This window comes from Musca domestica, unplaced genomic scaffold, assembly GCF_030504385.1.
Source record: "Musca domestica strain aabys unplaced genomic scaffold, Musca_domestica.polishedcontigs.V.1.1 15, whole genome shotgun sequence".
Taxonomy (NCBI): Eukaryota; Metazoa; Arthropoda; class Insecta; order Diptera; family Muscidae; genus Musca; species Musca domestica.
This window is the reverse complement of record NW_026712207.1, coordinates 430,806-447,215: the sequence shown is the minus strand read 5'-3', so window position 1 is coordinate 447,215 and position 16,410 is coordinate 430,806. Positions and strand designations below refer to the sequence as shown.

General features: G+C 35.2%; 1 protein-coding gene across 1 annotated transcript in view; it reads right to left on the bottom strand.

Moving 5' to 3' along the window:
• The window catches only part of LOC101898165 (neuropeptides capa receptor), a 68,198-nt gene extending 58,872 nt beyond the window's left edge, over positions 1-9,326 (bottom strand). Inside the window, exons 1-2 of the mRNA XM_059119442.1 lie at positions 8,419-9,326; positions 3,231-3,897 (exon numbers count right to left, since the gene is read on the bottom strand). Coding sequence (XP_058975425.1) covers positions 3,231-3,758 — 528 coding nt within the window. The 5' untranslated portion in view covers positions 3,759-3,897; positions 8,419-9,326. The remainder of the gene's footprint in view (positions 1-3,230; positions 3,898-8,418) is intronic.
• Between the last annotated feature and the right edge of the window lie 7,084 nt (positions 9,327-16,410).

Here is a 16,410-nt window from a genome sequence, read left to right as displayed (position 1 = left end):
AGAAAACAGCAACATCAGCAGAAATGGTTCGAAAAGTAAAGAAGCGACTTGATCGACACGCCCGCATCACAATGGCCGAGAAATGGCTCGTGACCTGAACATATAACAATATTCCATTCGGCAATGAGCTCTTTTGAAAACTGAGCTCGGGGTAAAGCCATTGGAATTCCAACAAGTGCAGGAACTTACAACGCAGCAGAAAGAAAATAGACTCAAAAGAGCGCTAGAGTTGCTTCGCTTGGCCAAAAGTGGTGAACTGCCGAATTTGGTTTTCTCCGTCTGCGCTGAGAGAACATTCGTTATCCAGCTGTTTGTAAAAAAAAAAAAAACAAAAATGATCGTGTTTACTTGCCAAAGAGGTCAGCTGAAAATGTGCACCTTCGGTTAGCCACCAGAACTCAAGCGCCGGCCATGGTGATGGTGTGGGCCGCCATAGCAGCCGATGGTCGCTCTCCGCTCGTATCAATCGACCGTGGCATCAGAATAAATGCCGAATATTATCGCGAAAATATTCTGAAGGGGGTATTAAAGCCTTGGAGGCACGCAAACATTTTGGTTACAAACCTTGGACGTTCCAATAGGACTCAGCACCATCGCAGCACGAGCCACCCAAGAATGTTTACAAAATGTGGTTCCTCACTTCATTTCCAGCGCACAATGGTCACCAAAATCTCCAGTTACCAATCCGGTGGATTATTGTGTCTGGAGTATTTTTGGAAGCAAGGTTGTCACTAAAAAATACCAAGGTGTCGATCACCTCAAGCAAGCGCCACGCCGGAAATGGGCCAAAATATCGCAGAGCATCATTCGGGCAACGTGTGACGACTATAAATTCCAGCGTGTGAAGGCCATAATTCGTGCCAAACGTGACCAATTCGAACAAATCTAAACTAATTCTAAAATTTGATGCTATTTCCGATATTTTTTGCTTTGATTTAATAAAATTTAAAAAATAAAATGTAACAATTATGGCGTTGGACTTTGTTGCTGTTATTTTATCTCACCCTGTAGGTAGGGCTCTTTGAAATATATTCTCCAAAAACTCACGACTCCTTTAGATTTTTCGAAAAAAATAAAAAAAAAAATACCTTGAATGATCCTTTAAAAATGAATGAAAAAAATTCTTGAAAAGCAATGCTTTTGGTTCGTGAAAAATATTTCGATCAAAATTCAAGATTTTCGGTTGGAATTATCCTCTACATGAATATTCTAAAAAATACACTTTTTGTATTTAGGATGGCTCTTCGATACATTTTCTTAAAAAATCCAGGTTCTGTGATTGGGAGAGCCCTTTGAAATTTTTCAAAAAAAGAAAATCAAGATTTACAGTTGGATGGCTCTTTCAAAAAAAAAAAAAAAAAAATATTTAAACCATTAAGGAAAAGTCAAAAGTCGGGTGGGGCCGACTATATGATACCCTACACCTCTATGCATATTTGGTAAAACTCCCGTAACAAAAGAATTCATTTGAAGTAGATCATACCATGTATCAACATTTGGTTGTAGAGCAGTTATAGTTTGGTTTCAGAGGGAACTAATATAGGGGGGGGGGGGGTGGCATATCGAAATTCTGAATCGATTTTCTCTAAAATCGGCGGAGACATTTTAACTTTGCTATAGAGTGCATGATGTCACTTTGAGAAGGATTTTTATTAAAAACACATGTATATCGGAGCCGCTTTCCACAAAATGGAAACGTACGTCCCGAAATTCGCTCCATTTGGACTGATATTAGCCATTATATGCGCAATAAATCTGAAATCGGATTAAGGATATGTATTGGAGCTATATCCAAAACTTAGCCGTTCTCGATAAAATTTGACAAAGTTATTTCTGAGCTCTATAAAATATTTGGTTCCAAAGATCAGTGCTGTGGAGGGCATATTACGAATGTCAGGGACTTAAACAGCAATTCGGATGAAACACATATATGGAAGCTTCTGCGCTATATCTGAACCGATTTTCACAAAATGTCATGTTCTTGCTTCTAGACAAAATTCAGGTTATTTGGACTTATATAAGTCATTTGGTGCACAATTAACCCGAATCGGTTGAAGATATATGGGAGCTATATCCAAATCTGAACCGATCTTGATAAAATTTGGCAAAGATATATTTGAGCCCTATAAGATATTTGGTACCAAATATCATTATTGTCGAACACATATTACGAATGTCAGCAAATCGGATGAAACATATGTATGGGAGCTATAGCTATATCTGAACCGATTTTCACCAAATTTAAAGCACTTGCTTCTAGACTGAATTCGATCGGATGTGCCAAAATTCAGTCCATTTGGGCTGATATTGGCCATTTGGTGCACAATAAACCTGATATCGGATAAAGATATATATATGGGAGCTATATCCAAAGCAGAACCGATCTTGATAAAATTTGATAGAGGTATTTTTGAGAAGTATCTGATCTCCTGTACCAAATATCATTCTTGTGGAGTGCATATTACGCGTGTGAGGGACTTCAAACCCCAAATCGGATAAAACATATATATGGGAGCTATAGCTATATCGGAACAGATTTTCACCAAATTCGAAGTGCTGGTTCCTAGGATGAATTCAGCCGTAATTGTCAACATTCAGGTCATTTGGGCTGATATTAGCCATTTGGTGCAGAATAAACCTGATATCGGATAAAGATATATTTGGGAGCTATATCCAAATCTCAACCGATCCTGATAAAATTTGGTAGAGGTATGCACATAGACATAATACCCTATGTGGTGTAGGGTATAAACTCATTATAGCCATCCACATTTGTATCGAAGCTACAAATATGTATCTTCATAATGTTCTGGAAATTTATTTGAAAAGAGAATAACTTTTACATTTCTCCGACAAATAGATGCAAGATTTAAAGCTCTTTCATGAATAGATAACCTTTTTACAGATCTCTACAGAATTTCCTCCTCCCAAAATCCCACTCGAGCACATTCAGAACTTTTTCAAATTTATTTTAACGACATAAGGTTTTTGTGGTCAAAAACAAAACTTTCGCTTTTAACAGTTTTCCTTAACTGAATACGAAATTCTGAAAGCAATGCAACAACAGCAACAACACCAAACTGCAACATATGCAAATAATGGAGTTCGGTTCAAACAACTAACGGGTTAATTAAAAAGTTTAGATAAAATATTTGTTTTGCGGACAAGTTTGGCAATAATTCTCTCGTTTCGTTTTGTTTCTTTGAATTTTTTTTTTGAGAACTACTCACCAGCAGAGCTTTGTAGAGGGGTAAAGTTTTGGGGCCGAGAGTAAACTCTACATAATCCTCGATGCTGCAATTAAAGTTGGGATTCAGAGGGTGGCAGAGGGGCCAGTCGACGTCAATCATGGCATTCGATGAGAGGTTGTCGTTGTGCAGGAATAGTGTTGAGGTGGCGGCATCTGTAATACTCTGGGGCAGGTAAGGATGTTGTGTCGTTGTCGTCGTTGTTGTTGTTGTGGATGACAGGACATCTAACATGGTAGTGGATGCCATTGTTTCGTTGAGTCTGTGCGTTATGTTGTTGGCCATTGTTGTCGCTGTGGCATTCAGCCATTGGGCGGCATAATCGACCACCACGGCTGAGGTGTTCATGACGATATCGTTTAATAGTGACGCAGCGGTTGCGTTGATACTAGGCTTTGGTTCCATTGTTGTCGTTGTATTTGTATAGCTACTGAGTATGTCATTATGCGGCGGATTCGTTGCAGATATAATTGTGGTATTTAACGGATTAAGATCGAAATGTTCAAGCATATTTGTTGTTGTTTTTTTTTTGTATTTTGGAAGGAGTAGTTTTTGTACGGCGGATTTTTTTGGGTGGTTCAATGCAAATTAAGACCGTTAATTTACCTCAACATTTTTGTGGTTTTTGTGGGATTGTTATTTTTTTGTTCTGAAAGTAGAAAGGAAATGGGAATAGTTTAATTAAAAAAATTAATTAAATTAAAATTATTTTAAAAATGGACTATTAAAGTTTTAAAAAAAGGAAACGAACTTCACTTCATCGGAAATGTAAGGTATCGCAGTAGAATATTTTAAGAAATTCAATTGACTAATAATATGGACCTCTTAATTTTATCCTTCACCAAGTGAAAATCTGGCTTATGACCAAATCCGATATCCTCAAGATATTGCCAAAAATTGGACCTAAACTGAAAAACATTTTTGCAGGAAAATCTAGCCTTAATGAACCCGAAAGGTCATTGTAGAGACGATTCGGTTGGAAACGTGGGCGAAAATCAGGGCTGTACCGAAAAATTGGACCTACATAGAATATTTTTGCGAGAATTCCAACTATCCACTGAGAACCCGTTTATGTTTTGGATTCTTCAAAACAAATGCGAAACTTGAAAAAAGTTGGTAATAATGTCGCTAAAATCATCAAAATATCGGAGGTTCTTGAATCAAATGTTTACAAATCAAATTTAATGTTCAGATGGTCCTTGAAAAATATTCTTTAAAATCAATATTACTTAGTAAGATGCTGCTTAAAGATCTTAAACAATTCCCGATCGTTGGCCAAAAAGTACTCGGAAAATATAAAATATCCCAGGATTTAAAAAAAAAATCGTTTGAAAACCACGATATTTGGTGAGGAGGACCTTGAAAAAATATTCTTACAATCTAAAAAGAAACAAGTAAAAAAGCATCTTAATTTGTCGGGGCCGAAGTTTACATGACCTCCACCATTTGGAAGGAACTTGAAATTTTTCAAAAAAAAAATTCCGGAATTCCACTTAAATGATAACTGATATAGGAGACTATACGAAGACGTGGACCTGCTTACAAAATTTTTTGTCGTAGGCTGTAGCATCCATTACGAACTTCAAATACCAAATTTGAAACTATTCCGGTGAAAAATGTCGCTAAAACCATCCAAATACCAAATATCGGGAGGTATCGTTATATGGGGGCTATACGAAGACGTGGACCTGCAAAGACAATTTTTTGTCATAGGCTGTATTATTCATTACGAACCTCAAATACCAAATTTGAAACAATTCCGGGAAATAATGTCTCTAAAATCATCAAAATACCGAATATCGGAAGGTACCGTTATATGGGGGCTATACGAAGACGTGGACCTATATGGCTCATTCTCTGTCTTAGGCTGTAGTATATATTGCGAACTTTAAATACCAAATTTGAAACCATTCCGGTAAATAATGTTGCTAAAATTATCAAAATACAGAATATCGAGAGGTAACGTTATATAGGGGCTATACGAAGACCTGGACCTACATGGCTCATTTTCTGTCCTAGTCTGTAGTATTTATTACGAACATCAAATACCTAATTTGAAATAATTCCGGTAAATAATGTTGCTAAAATCATCAAAATACCGCATATCGGGAGGTACCGTTATATGGGGCCTATACGAAGACGTGGACCTACATGGCCCATTTTCAATACCAAAAGTCCTGCAGACATAATACACATTTGAGTAAATTTTTATCAACTTACTTCATTTCTTTCGGAAGCTAGAGTGATTTCCACAGACAGACGGCAGATGGGGTGACGGATAGACGGACGGACATGCTAAATCGACATAGAATTTTATGCCGATCAAGAATATATATACTTTGTGGGGTCTAAAATGTATATTTCGGGATGTTACAAACGGAATGACAAACTTAATATACCCTCCATACTATGGTGGAGGGTATAAAAATATAAGGAGCAATAAAATCAAAAAATTTTGGACAAAACTTTTTTCATTTTTTCAAAAGATTTCATGTCAAAATTTCGCAAAATTTCGAAAGAATTTCTATTAAGAAATTGTAGAATTTTTTGTTAAAAAATCTCAAATTTTAAAGGCTCACAATTTTTGTGTGAAGTTGTTTTGAAAAGCTCTCGGGAAGGCGGAGGGCGTAAATATAGGCAAATGTTACCGGTCAAAAAGCAAAGGTAACTAAATAGGTTTGGATCGAAGGGGATATAATGATAAATAAATTATAGTGTTGTGATACCCTACATGGTCGACCCAGTTTAAGGATTTGTAAGCCAACTTCCCCAAAAATTTAGGATTTTTTGGAAATATTTCAAGAGCTTCCTGGCAAAAATAATGGATTTCTACAAATTGTATTAAACGACAAAATCATGAAGTTTATACAAAATTTTCAGGGTCTTATTGTAAAAGATGAAACATTTTTTTGAACATTTTCGAAGAGCCTTTAAGGAAAAGTACAGTTTTCAGGAGCTTCATGCCCAACAACGCTGACTTTTATTTATTTATTTTTTTTGCAAAATTTTCAAGGGTTTTCTAGAAAAAAAGATCGTGATAATTTAAAATTGTATGCCCAAAAATCGTGCAACTTCATTCAAACTTTTCAGAGATTTTCAGAGATTCTGAAAAAAATTGTAGATTTTTATAAAAATTTTCAAAAAGTTAAAATTACCAAAAAATCCTGGATTGAATGCAGACTCTTCGGCAAATCGACTTCATGCCCGAAAAATAGTAGATTTTAGGAATTTTGCATTACGAAATTTTTGTATCGACATTATGGCCAAAATCCTTTGATTTTTAAAATAACCGATTTTTTTTAATTTTTTTAAGACTTCTGGCTATAAACGCGTATTTTTATTCAAATTATTCAAGAGCTTAATGCCAAAAAAAAATCTTTGATTTTTAAGATTTTTTCCAAGGACATCCAGGACAACAAAAGTTGTGAAATTTAACAATTTTTTCCAAAAAATAGTGCATTTTATACAATTCGTTTAAGGTTTTTTTTTTTAATTTCATGGATTTTTAAGATTTTTTTTCAAGAACTTCCTTACCCAAACCCGAGGAGTTCTACGCTAATTTTTCAAGCTAAAAAATTTTAAATTTGTTTGAAACATGAATTTTTAAGATTAAATTTATGTACCCTCTCATCTAACATCGTGTATTTAAAAAAAAAAAAATCAATTACCTCCTTATCGAAATTCATGGTTTGTATGTATTTCAAGGACTTTTTTTTTTTCATTCAAAATGTCCAAAAGCTGTGGACATAAAAATTTCAAGGATTTAATGGTAAAGAATCGCAAAATCTTAAGATATTTTTCATAGGAAAACTTGTCTAGACCTCATGAATTTTTATGGGCTAAAATTTTGCCCAGATCTCTCTTTTGTCTGCAGGCAGTTCAAGTTCGAAGATGGGCTATATCGGTTCACGATATCGTATAGCCCCCGATAGCCGGTACTTTGATGATTTTAGCCATATTTTTCAATGGAATTATATGAAAATCTACACAATCAGTTCTCTAAGGGCACTTTATCTCTTGGCAGAAAATTATCTATATAGGTCCACGATATCGTATAGCCCCCATATAACGGTATCCCCGGATATTCGCGATTTTGATGATTTTAGCCACATTTTCCAATGGAATGGTCTGAAAATCCGCACAACGAGTTCCTTGTGAGCACTTTATTCATTGAAAGAGAATTATCTCTATAGGTCCATGATATCATATAGTCCACATATAACAGTACCCCCCCGATATTCGGTATTTTGATGATTTTAGCCACATTTTTGAACGGAATTGTCTTAAATTCTATGCAAGGAGTTACTTGACATAAATTTGTCTATATAGGTCCACAATATCGTTTATCCCCCCATATATCGGCACAATCCAAGATTTTAACAGAATTTTTAATGGATTTTATTTTTATTTTTTGAAAATGTCCTAATTCGTTCCAAACGGTCGAGGGTATTCAAAGTTCGGCCCCTCTCAAAAAAATCGTTAATTTTTTATGATTTTTGACATGGACTTCTTGAGATTTTTTTTTATTTTCAAGATTTTTTTTTAGGCGTTTCATTCTCAAAATTCGTGAATTTGTGAAATGATACCCATAATTCCCGTAATCTAAAATTGGGGGTTGAAGATGATTTTAAGATACCCATACATGGTCTATGGATAAATATCTGACGAAAAACCAACCGATACTTTCTAAATTCGTAAATTTTGAGTCGAAAATTTTAAGATATTTTTCATAGGAATACTTATTCAGACCTCATGAATTTTTATGCGTTTTTTTTTTCAAGTACTTCCTCCCAAAAAAACCGTTTATTTGTAAGATTTTTGACATGGACTTCTTGACATTTTTTTTATTTTCAAATTTTTTTTTTCAGTTGTGAATTTTTCGTGAATTTTTGAAATGATACCCATAATTTCCGTAGTCCAAAAATGGGGGTTGAAGATGATTTTAAGATACACATACATGGTCTAGGTATAAAATCTGACGAAATATCAACCGATACTTTCTAAATTCTTACATTTCTCAATCAAATCCCATTACAGGAGAGGTGTGGTTTTTCAAAATGGTATTTATATTTCAGTAAAAAAAAGTCTTTAAAGGGTTAATAGTCACAGTGTCAGAATTTTTCAATTTTATTATTTAATTTCCAATATTAATAAATTGTGTAAAACTAACCTTCATAAATTCAAAATTGTTGTAAATATTTCTCGTAAACGTTTAGTAAAATTTCTAAAATAAATATTTTTTTTTTTTTTTTTGTCGTTGCACTTCATTCAATTATTCACTCTCTTGGCGATGTTTTCAATTAAAATTATTGAATATTCATTTCGATATTAATTCAATTAATTTATCACACACAAAACAAAAACAGAAAACAACACAACAAAATGTTTGCAACATTTCACAACAACCGGACCGGATCGGACAGGTTTTGGAAATTCTCAGCAGGAGGAGAGTATAAGCACGCCAGCCCGATGATGGATGAAAGACACAACCTATTGGCGGACTGAATGAATGAATGAACAGACGATTGAATGCTATTTCGAATATTTTTCAAATATTTTTTTTTTTTTTTTTGGAACTTTACTAATTAATTTTTCACAATATTTGCTATAAACATTTCTTTCATCATTTTTGATGCTGCTTCCGCTCCATCTTCTTCTTTGGCGTTTCTTAATTTTGTTTGCTCTTTTGCGGGCGTTTATCAAAACTTTGCTGCGGATCAATTAATTATCAAAGCTAAATAGAAAATATTTTCCCCCCCCGCACAATAAATTCAATTAATCAGCGGCATTGGAGAGAGAGGGGGAGCGAGGGCGGGAGAGGGGTAGGACAGCCAATAATTTTCAATGGAAGCGCTTGAAACTTTTTAATCGATTCATTATGTTGCAGCGTGTTGACTGCTGACTGGCTGTCAATGATGATGATGAGCGGCTAATTTAGTGGTGACCTTGGCTTGTTGAGAAGCTCAATATTTCGAAATTATTTTTTATTGACACAAAACTTTGTTTTTCGGTTTTCAATAAATTTGTAATTGTTCGGAATTTTTTTTTTTTTTTTTTTTTTTTTTCAAAAATATTTTTTATTTGATATTTTCTTGAGCGTAGCACCCACGCCATACGGTGATCAACAAAAAAAGCGGCACTTTCGATTTTTTTACTTTCCGACAACTAAGAAACAAGATAGCCCAAAAACCGTTTAGGACCGTCGAAACAATTAGGCGTCTCGGAATTAAGCCAATACACGGACAATAAAACACCAAAAAATAAAAAACGAGATCGCCAGACAGACAACTTGCGATAGCAAAATGATGTTTATTACTGCAGTGGAAACAAGTGCGAGTAATTACACTGGCTGGCTTGTCCGACACGCTGCTGCTGCTGCCGCCGAGGAGGAGGAGAAGGAAAACGAAAAACAAACTTAAATATTCTCAACACTCTAGTTGTTTTTGTAAAACAATAAAACGTAATAGATACTTGTATCGCTGAGCTGAGGTGGGTGGTTGATGGCGGATAAAGGCAAAGATGAACAACAACGACGCGACCACTGCTGATATCTCGGCGATGATGCGATATGGGCAACGAGATAATGCCGCCTTGTTTTTATTTTCCCAAGAATTTGTTGTTTTTTTTTTTGTGGGGGGGGGGGGATTGAGATAAAATGCCGCAATATGAGTTAGCAAAATGTAGGATATGTCGGATTTTATAATTTTGCTTTTTTTTCTGAATTTATAAATAATAACTGTGATATATTTATAAAGAAATAAATTCAGGGGGATAATAGGGTGGGATAATAGAACCTATTTTGGAATTTAAAAAAAGGAGAATTTTTAAAGAATATTTTTTCAAAGACCAATAAATTTGGATTTTTGAAAGAATATTTTTTCAAGGAGCAAATAAACATGGATTTTTTAAAGAATAATTTTTTCAAGGAACAAATAAAAGTGGATTTTTTTAAAAAATATTTTTGCAAGGACCACCAAACGTGGATTTTTTTAAAGAATAATTTTTTCAAGGAACAAACAAGCGTGGACTTTTTAAAAAAATATTTTTTTCAAGGCCTAAATAAACGTGGATTTTTTAAAGAATATTTTTTTAAGGCCTAAATAAACGTGGATTTTTTAAAGAATAATTTTTTTCAAGGAACAAAGGACAAATAAACGTGGATTTTTTAAAGAATAATTTTTTTCAAGGAACAAAGGACAAATAAACGTGGATTTTTTAAGGAATAATTTTTTTCAAGGAACAAAGGACAAATAAACGTGGATTTTTTAAAGTATCAATTTTATACCCTCAGCCATATGGCTACAGAGGGTATATATCATTTGATACGGCCAAAACGTGCCTAGTCGAAATAACGGTTTTAGACCCTAGGTCTCTTTGGACCAAATCCGTTTCAGAACATTTGGAGTCGATCTAGCGATGTCCGTCCGTCCGTCTGTCTGTCTGTCTGTCTGGCTGGCTGGCTGGTGCGCACGATAACTCACGAAGGGAGTATCCGGTTTGGTCCAAATTGGCTACAACGTAATATTTTTGTCAAACTTAGATCGAGTTCGGAGATGGGCAATATCGGGCCACTCCTTCTGGTACCTCCCCCACAAAAGGTCGAAATTTTCAAAAAATATATTTTTTGCACAGGAAGAGAAAGGATAATCCGAATTTGCTCCAACTTTGCAAATCCTAATATTTGTGTCAGTGCTAGGTCAGGTGTGAAAATTGGCAATATCGGTCCACTCCATCAAGTACCTCCCCCACAAATGGTCAAAATTTTGAATAATTACAACTCTCATAAAATGTTATGTAAGAGTCCGATTGTCTTCAAATTTCACACATCCCAATATTTATATTAACCCAAGGTCTGGTGTTAAGATGAACAATATCGGCCCAGTCCTTCTGGTACCTCCCCCACAAAAGGTCGAAATTTTCAAAAAAAAAAAAAACAAATCTTTTGCACAGAAAGAGAAAGGCTAATCCGAATTTGCTCCGACTTTGCGAATCCTAATATTTGCGTCAGTGCTAGGACAGGTGTGAAGATGGACAATATCGGTCCACTCCATCAAGTACCTCCCTCACAAAATATTGAAATTTTGAGTACCCATGAAGCTCATAAATCGCCAAATTAAAATCCGATTCCATTTAGACTTGGCACATCTGTCGAAATATTTATATCATATTTTGGGTCCGATAGGAAATGGGCAATATTGGCCCATTCCTTCGGGATCTGCTCCATAGAGGGTCAAACGTTTGAATAACCTTAACACTAGTCAAAATATATTTAGATAATCGAACATAGGCTGAGGGTATATCTCTGGCGGCAATACCCTCTGATACTTTTTAACTTGTTTCAAGGATCAAAGGACAAATAAACGTGGATTTTTTAAAGAATCATTTTTTTTTTCAAGGAACAAATAAACGTGGAGTTTTTAAAGAATAATTTTTCAAGGAACAAATAAACGTGGAGTTTTTAAAGAATCATTTTTTCAAGGAACAAATAAACGTGGATTTTTTAAAGAACCAAATAAACGTGGATTTTTTAAAGAATAATTTTTTCAAGGAACAAATAAACGTGGATTTTTTAAAGAATAATTTTTTCAAGGACCAAAGTATAAATAAACGTGGATTTTTTAAAGAATAATTTTTTCAAGGACCAAATGATAAATAAACGTGGATTTTTTAAGATTACTCTTTTCAAGTGCCACATAACCAATAAACGTGGATTTTTAAAAATATTTTTTCAAGCATCAAAAGAGCAATAAACGTGGATTTTTTTTAAAAAAAAATATTTTTTCAAGCATCAAAAGAGCAATAAACGTGGATTTTTTTTAAAAAAAAATATTTTTGCAAGGACTTAAGAACAAATAAACGTGGATTTTTTTTAAAAAAAAATATTTTTGCAAGGACTTAAGAACAAATAAACGTGGATTTCTTAAAAAATATTTGTTCAAATTTAACTTTTTTAAGACTTTTTTAAGAAAACATTTTTATCAAGGACCACATAAATGTTAACTTTTTTAAAATATATATTTTTAAAAGAGAAGTAAATGTTGATTTTTATGTCCCCACCCATATGGGCCAAAACGTGTCTTATTGAAATAACGGTTTAAAATCTCTTTTGGCCTGTTTGGGCCGTTTTAGGACATTTGGAGTCGATCTAGTGATATCCAACGCTCCATCTGTCTGCCTGAATGTCTGGAGGGTTGATACGCACGACAATTCTCGAAAGAAGTATCTGATTGGTTTCAAACTTCCTACATCGTAATTTTATTCTCAATCCTTGATCGAGTTCGAAGATGAGCAATATCGGTCCACTCCATCAAGTACCTCCCCACAAAGGGTCAAAATTTTGAATAATTACAACTCTTATAAAATGTGATGTAAGAGTTCGATTATCTTCAAATTACACACATCACAATATTTTTATTAACCAAAGGTCTGATGTGAAGATGGAATATATCGGTCCACTCCTTCTAGGAACCTCCCCCACTTAGGTTCAGAATTTTGAATATCCAAGAAGCTCATAAAATGCGAAATTAACATCCTTTGCCATTCCGACTTGGTACATCTCAATAATTCCATAAACAAAAGATCTGTTATAAAGATGGTAGAGATCGGACTGGTACCTCCCCACAAAAGCCAGGGCTTTCGATGGTCATCAAAGAATATTTTAAATATTGCTCAATTTTTTTTTTTTTTTATTTTTCAATTGTTTTTTTACAATTTTCGCAAATTTTTGGAAGTGTTTATCTTCAATTCCTTTCAATGCAGAACTTACAACCACACACCTACAAATTGCATCTGGCCCTTAAGGCAAATGGTGATTGAAATAAATTATTCTTAATTTAAGCAATTTACATTAAGCCATAACAATTTATGCCGACGCTGCCACCACCAACGCACTTGAGAAGCCTCGTTTATGGCCTTATTCTATAATCTTGGCTATATCTCATTTAAATTTATTGCTTTGAAATGTTTGATCTCTCCTTGCAAGTGGTTGTATACATACAAATATATCTCTATATGAGAGAGAGAGAGAGACTGTGAAGGAGAGAGAGAGGAGAGCAAATACCACAAAATCTTAAGTAAACTTTAACAAATCAGAGCAATCGTTTAAGGCCTTTTGTGCATTTAGGTGGTAAAATGCAATTTAGAAAAATACAGCAACAAAAAAAAAATTATTTAACAAAGAAAATCTACTTTCGCTTTTTCTATTAACTCGCATTTTATTCAGAAAAAAAATTGTTATAAAAATAGTACAAAGAAGTCAAGACATGAAATTTTTTGCTAGTTAATCGTAAAACAAAGAAATTGTCGCAAGAAGTCATAGCCGAAGCCAGCCACGGAGAGTGTCGTTTACCTCTCGGGTTATCCAGCATTTAATGCAGTTGTTTTTGTTGCACGCCTGTCGAATAGACATGTGAGCAAACATAAATGTCAGTTTTATCAGCGGAGCCATCCATCCATCAGTTGGCCAGCCTTGTCAGCATATTTCGTGATGGGAAGCAGCATCATCAACAGCGGCAACAGCAACAGCATCACGGTGATGGAAATTTGTGATAAACGTTATAAATAACAACAACATGAATAAATTTATTGTAATCACATGAATTTAGGGGAATATATTCCAGGTCAAAATTTAAATGTTTTTGCTTTATTGATTTAAGGCATATTTTTAAGCGTGCTAATAAATATTCAAGAATATAAAATTTGGTGTTCCAAAATTATGCAGGTCAAAGCTATGCACAAAATATTTTTAAATATAATTTTTTAAACTAAAGCTGTAAGTTCGGCCGGGCCGAACTTTGAATACCCACCACCATTTGGCAATTTTCAAAAAAAAAAATAAAATAAATAAATTCCGTTAAAAATTCTGTTCAAATCTTAAAAATACGAAGACGTGGACCTGCATAGGCAAGTTTAGTCATAAGGCATTTAAAATATTCAAATGCGAAACTTAAAAAAATTAGTGAATATGGCCAAGGTTTGGTTAAAGGACGCGCGGTTATCATATGGCAACCGCTCCACTCGGAGACCTATAGGTCCATTGTGTTCATCCTAAAAGAATGTTAAGAAGAGAGGAAGAAGTGGTTGGTAGAAGAGGTGAAGATAAAAGATAAAGTTGTAGAATGTGATCTACGGCTGAGGAGTTTGCCGTGTCGTCTTTAGCCACTTGAATCTTCTGGCTAATTGAAGGATTACTATAGGGTCAGTGTTAGAAAAAGAAGACAGGTCATGTGATACTAGTTCTCCCACTAGCCTGTGTCTCACATTAATGAGTGCTGGGCAGTGGCAGGGCAAGTGTTCGAGTGTCTCGATTTCTTCTTCATCTTGACAGATCCTACAGTAGTCAGTGTCGTCGCTGTCCCATTTCGTGGTCATGGCCCTCACCTTACAGTGACCTGTGATGATACCCACCACAAGTTTTAAATCAGGTTTTGACAATGACATCAGTGACCTTGTTCTCTTCTCTGAGAGTGTGGGCCAGATTCTTTTGGGGATGGTGCATCCCATTTCGTCCAGCCATTTTTTGTTGGATTTTCTCAGAGTAATGTCTGTGAATAACCTGTAGGAAATGGCACAGTGGTGGTTTAACCGAGTTGTCTACTTCAATTGTAGTTGATGCGGATAATAGTCTGGCCAATTCGTCTGCAGTCTCGTTACCTGGGATGTTATAATGTCCAGGAACCCAACAGAGCTTGATGGAGAACCCAGTGTTTTTCAAGGCATCCCTGCAGTTCTAAACAGCCCTGGACTTGATAGTAAAGGAACTCAAGGCTTTCAGTGCCGCTTGACTACCGACATATATAGTCACCGGACCGCTGACCTCAATGCTCCTCGTGACCAGCAGGTCTATGGCCTTTTTGACCGCAACGATTTTCGCCTGATATACGCTACAGTTGTTTCCAAGCTTTTAGGATTCACGAACATTAAGGGTATCACAAAAGACACCAGCGAAATGGCCAAAATCATCAACATAACGAATATCGGGAGGTACCATTTTATGAGGCTATACGAAGTCGTGGACCTGCACAGACAATTTTCTGTCATAGGCTGTAGTAGCCATTACGAACTTCAAATATCAAATTTAAAGCAATTCCGCTAAATAATCAGATACACCTGTATACGAAAAATTTTGCCATAGGTTGTAGTACCCTTTAAGATCTTCCAATAAGAAATATTAAATAATTCCGGTGAATAATGTCGCTAAAATCATCAAAATACCGAATATAGGGAGGTACAGTTATATGGTGGCCACACGAAGACGTGGACCTGCATAGACAATTTTCTGTCTTAGGCTGTAGTATCCATTACGAACTTCAAATACCAAATTTGAAGCAATTCCGGTAAATAATGTCGCTATAAACACCAAAATACCGAAAATAGGGAGGTACAATTATATGGGGGCTATAAAAAAAAACGTGGACCTATATGGCCCATTTTACCAATACCAAAAGTCCTGCAGACATAATAAACATTTGAGTAACATTTTATCAACCTACTTCATTTCGTTCGGAAGCTAGAGTTATTTCCACAGACGGACAGATTGGTAGACGGACAGACATTGATAAATCGACATTTTATGCTGATCAAGAATATATGTTTGTGGGGTCTAAAATGTACAATGACATGAAAAAACTGCAACCAACTGCAGCCTGCTGTATCTTCTAAGCCACTCGTCCGACAGCTGTTAAAATTATTCCAGTAACAGCTCATTATGTTGTTTACAAGCCTACAAAAGCATTTTGGTGAGAATTTTCCAGAAAAAAAGTTATTCGTGATGGAATTCAAGCGGGATAGTGTGATTTTTTATATTTGGCTGAAAACCACCAACCAAGTGGCTATCGTTAGAGCACTCCAACATTTAAATGTGAATAAGTCTTTTGTGTCTCGTACCATCGCTCGTTACCGTGATACTGGAAGTGGACGTCAAGGAAGTGGACGGACGAAAACAACAAAACCACCAGCAGAAATGGTTCGAAAAGTAAAGAAGCGACTTGATCGAAACCCGTGTCGCAGTGGCCGAAAAATGGCTCGTGAGCTGAACAAATCGCAATATTCCATTCGGCAAATTTTGAAAAATGAGCTCGGCGTGAAGCCATTGAAATTCCAAAAAGTGCAAGAACTTACAACGCAACAGAAGGAAATAGACTCAAAAGAGCTAAAGAGTTGC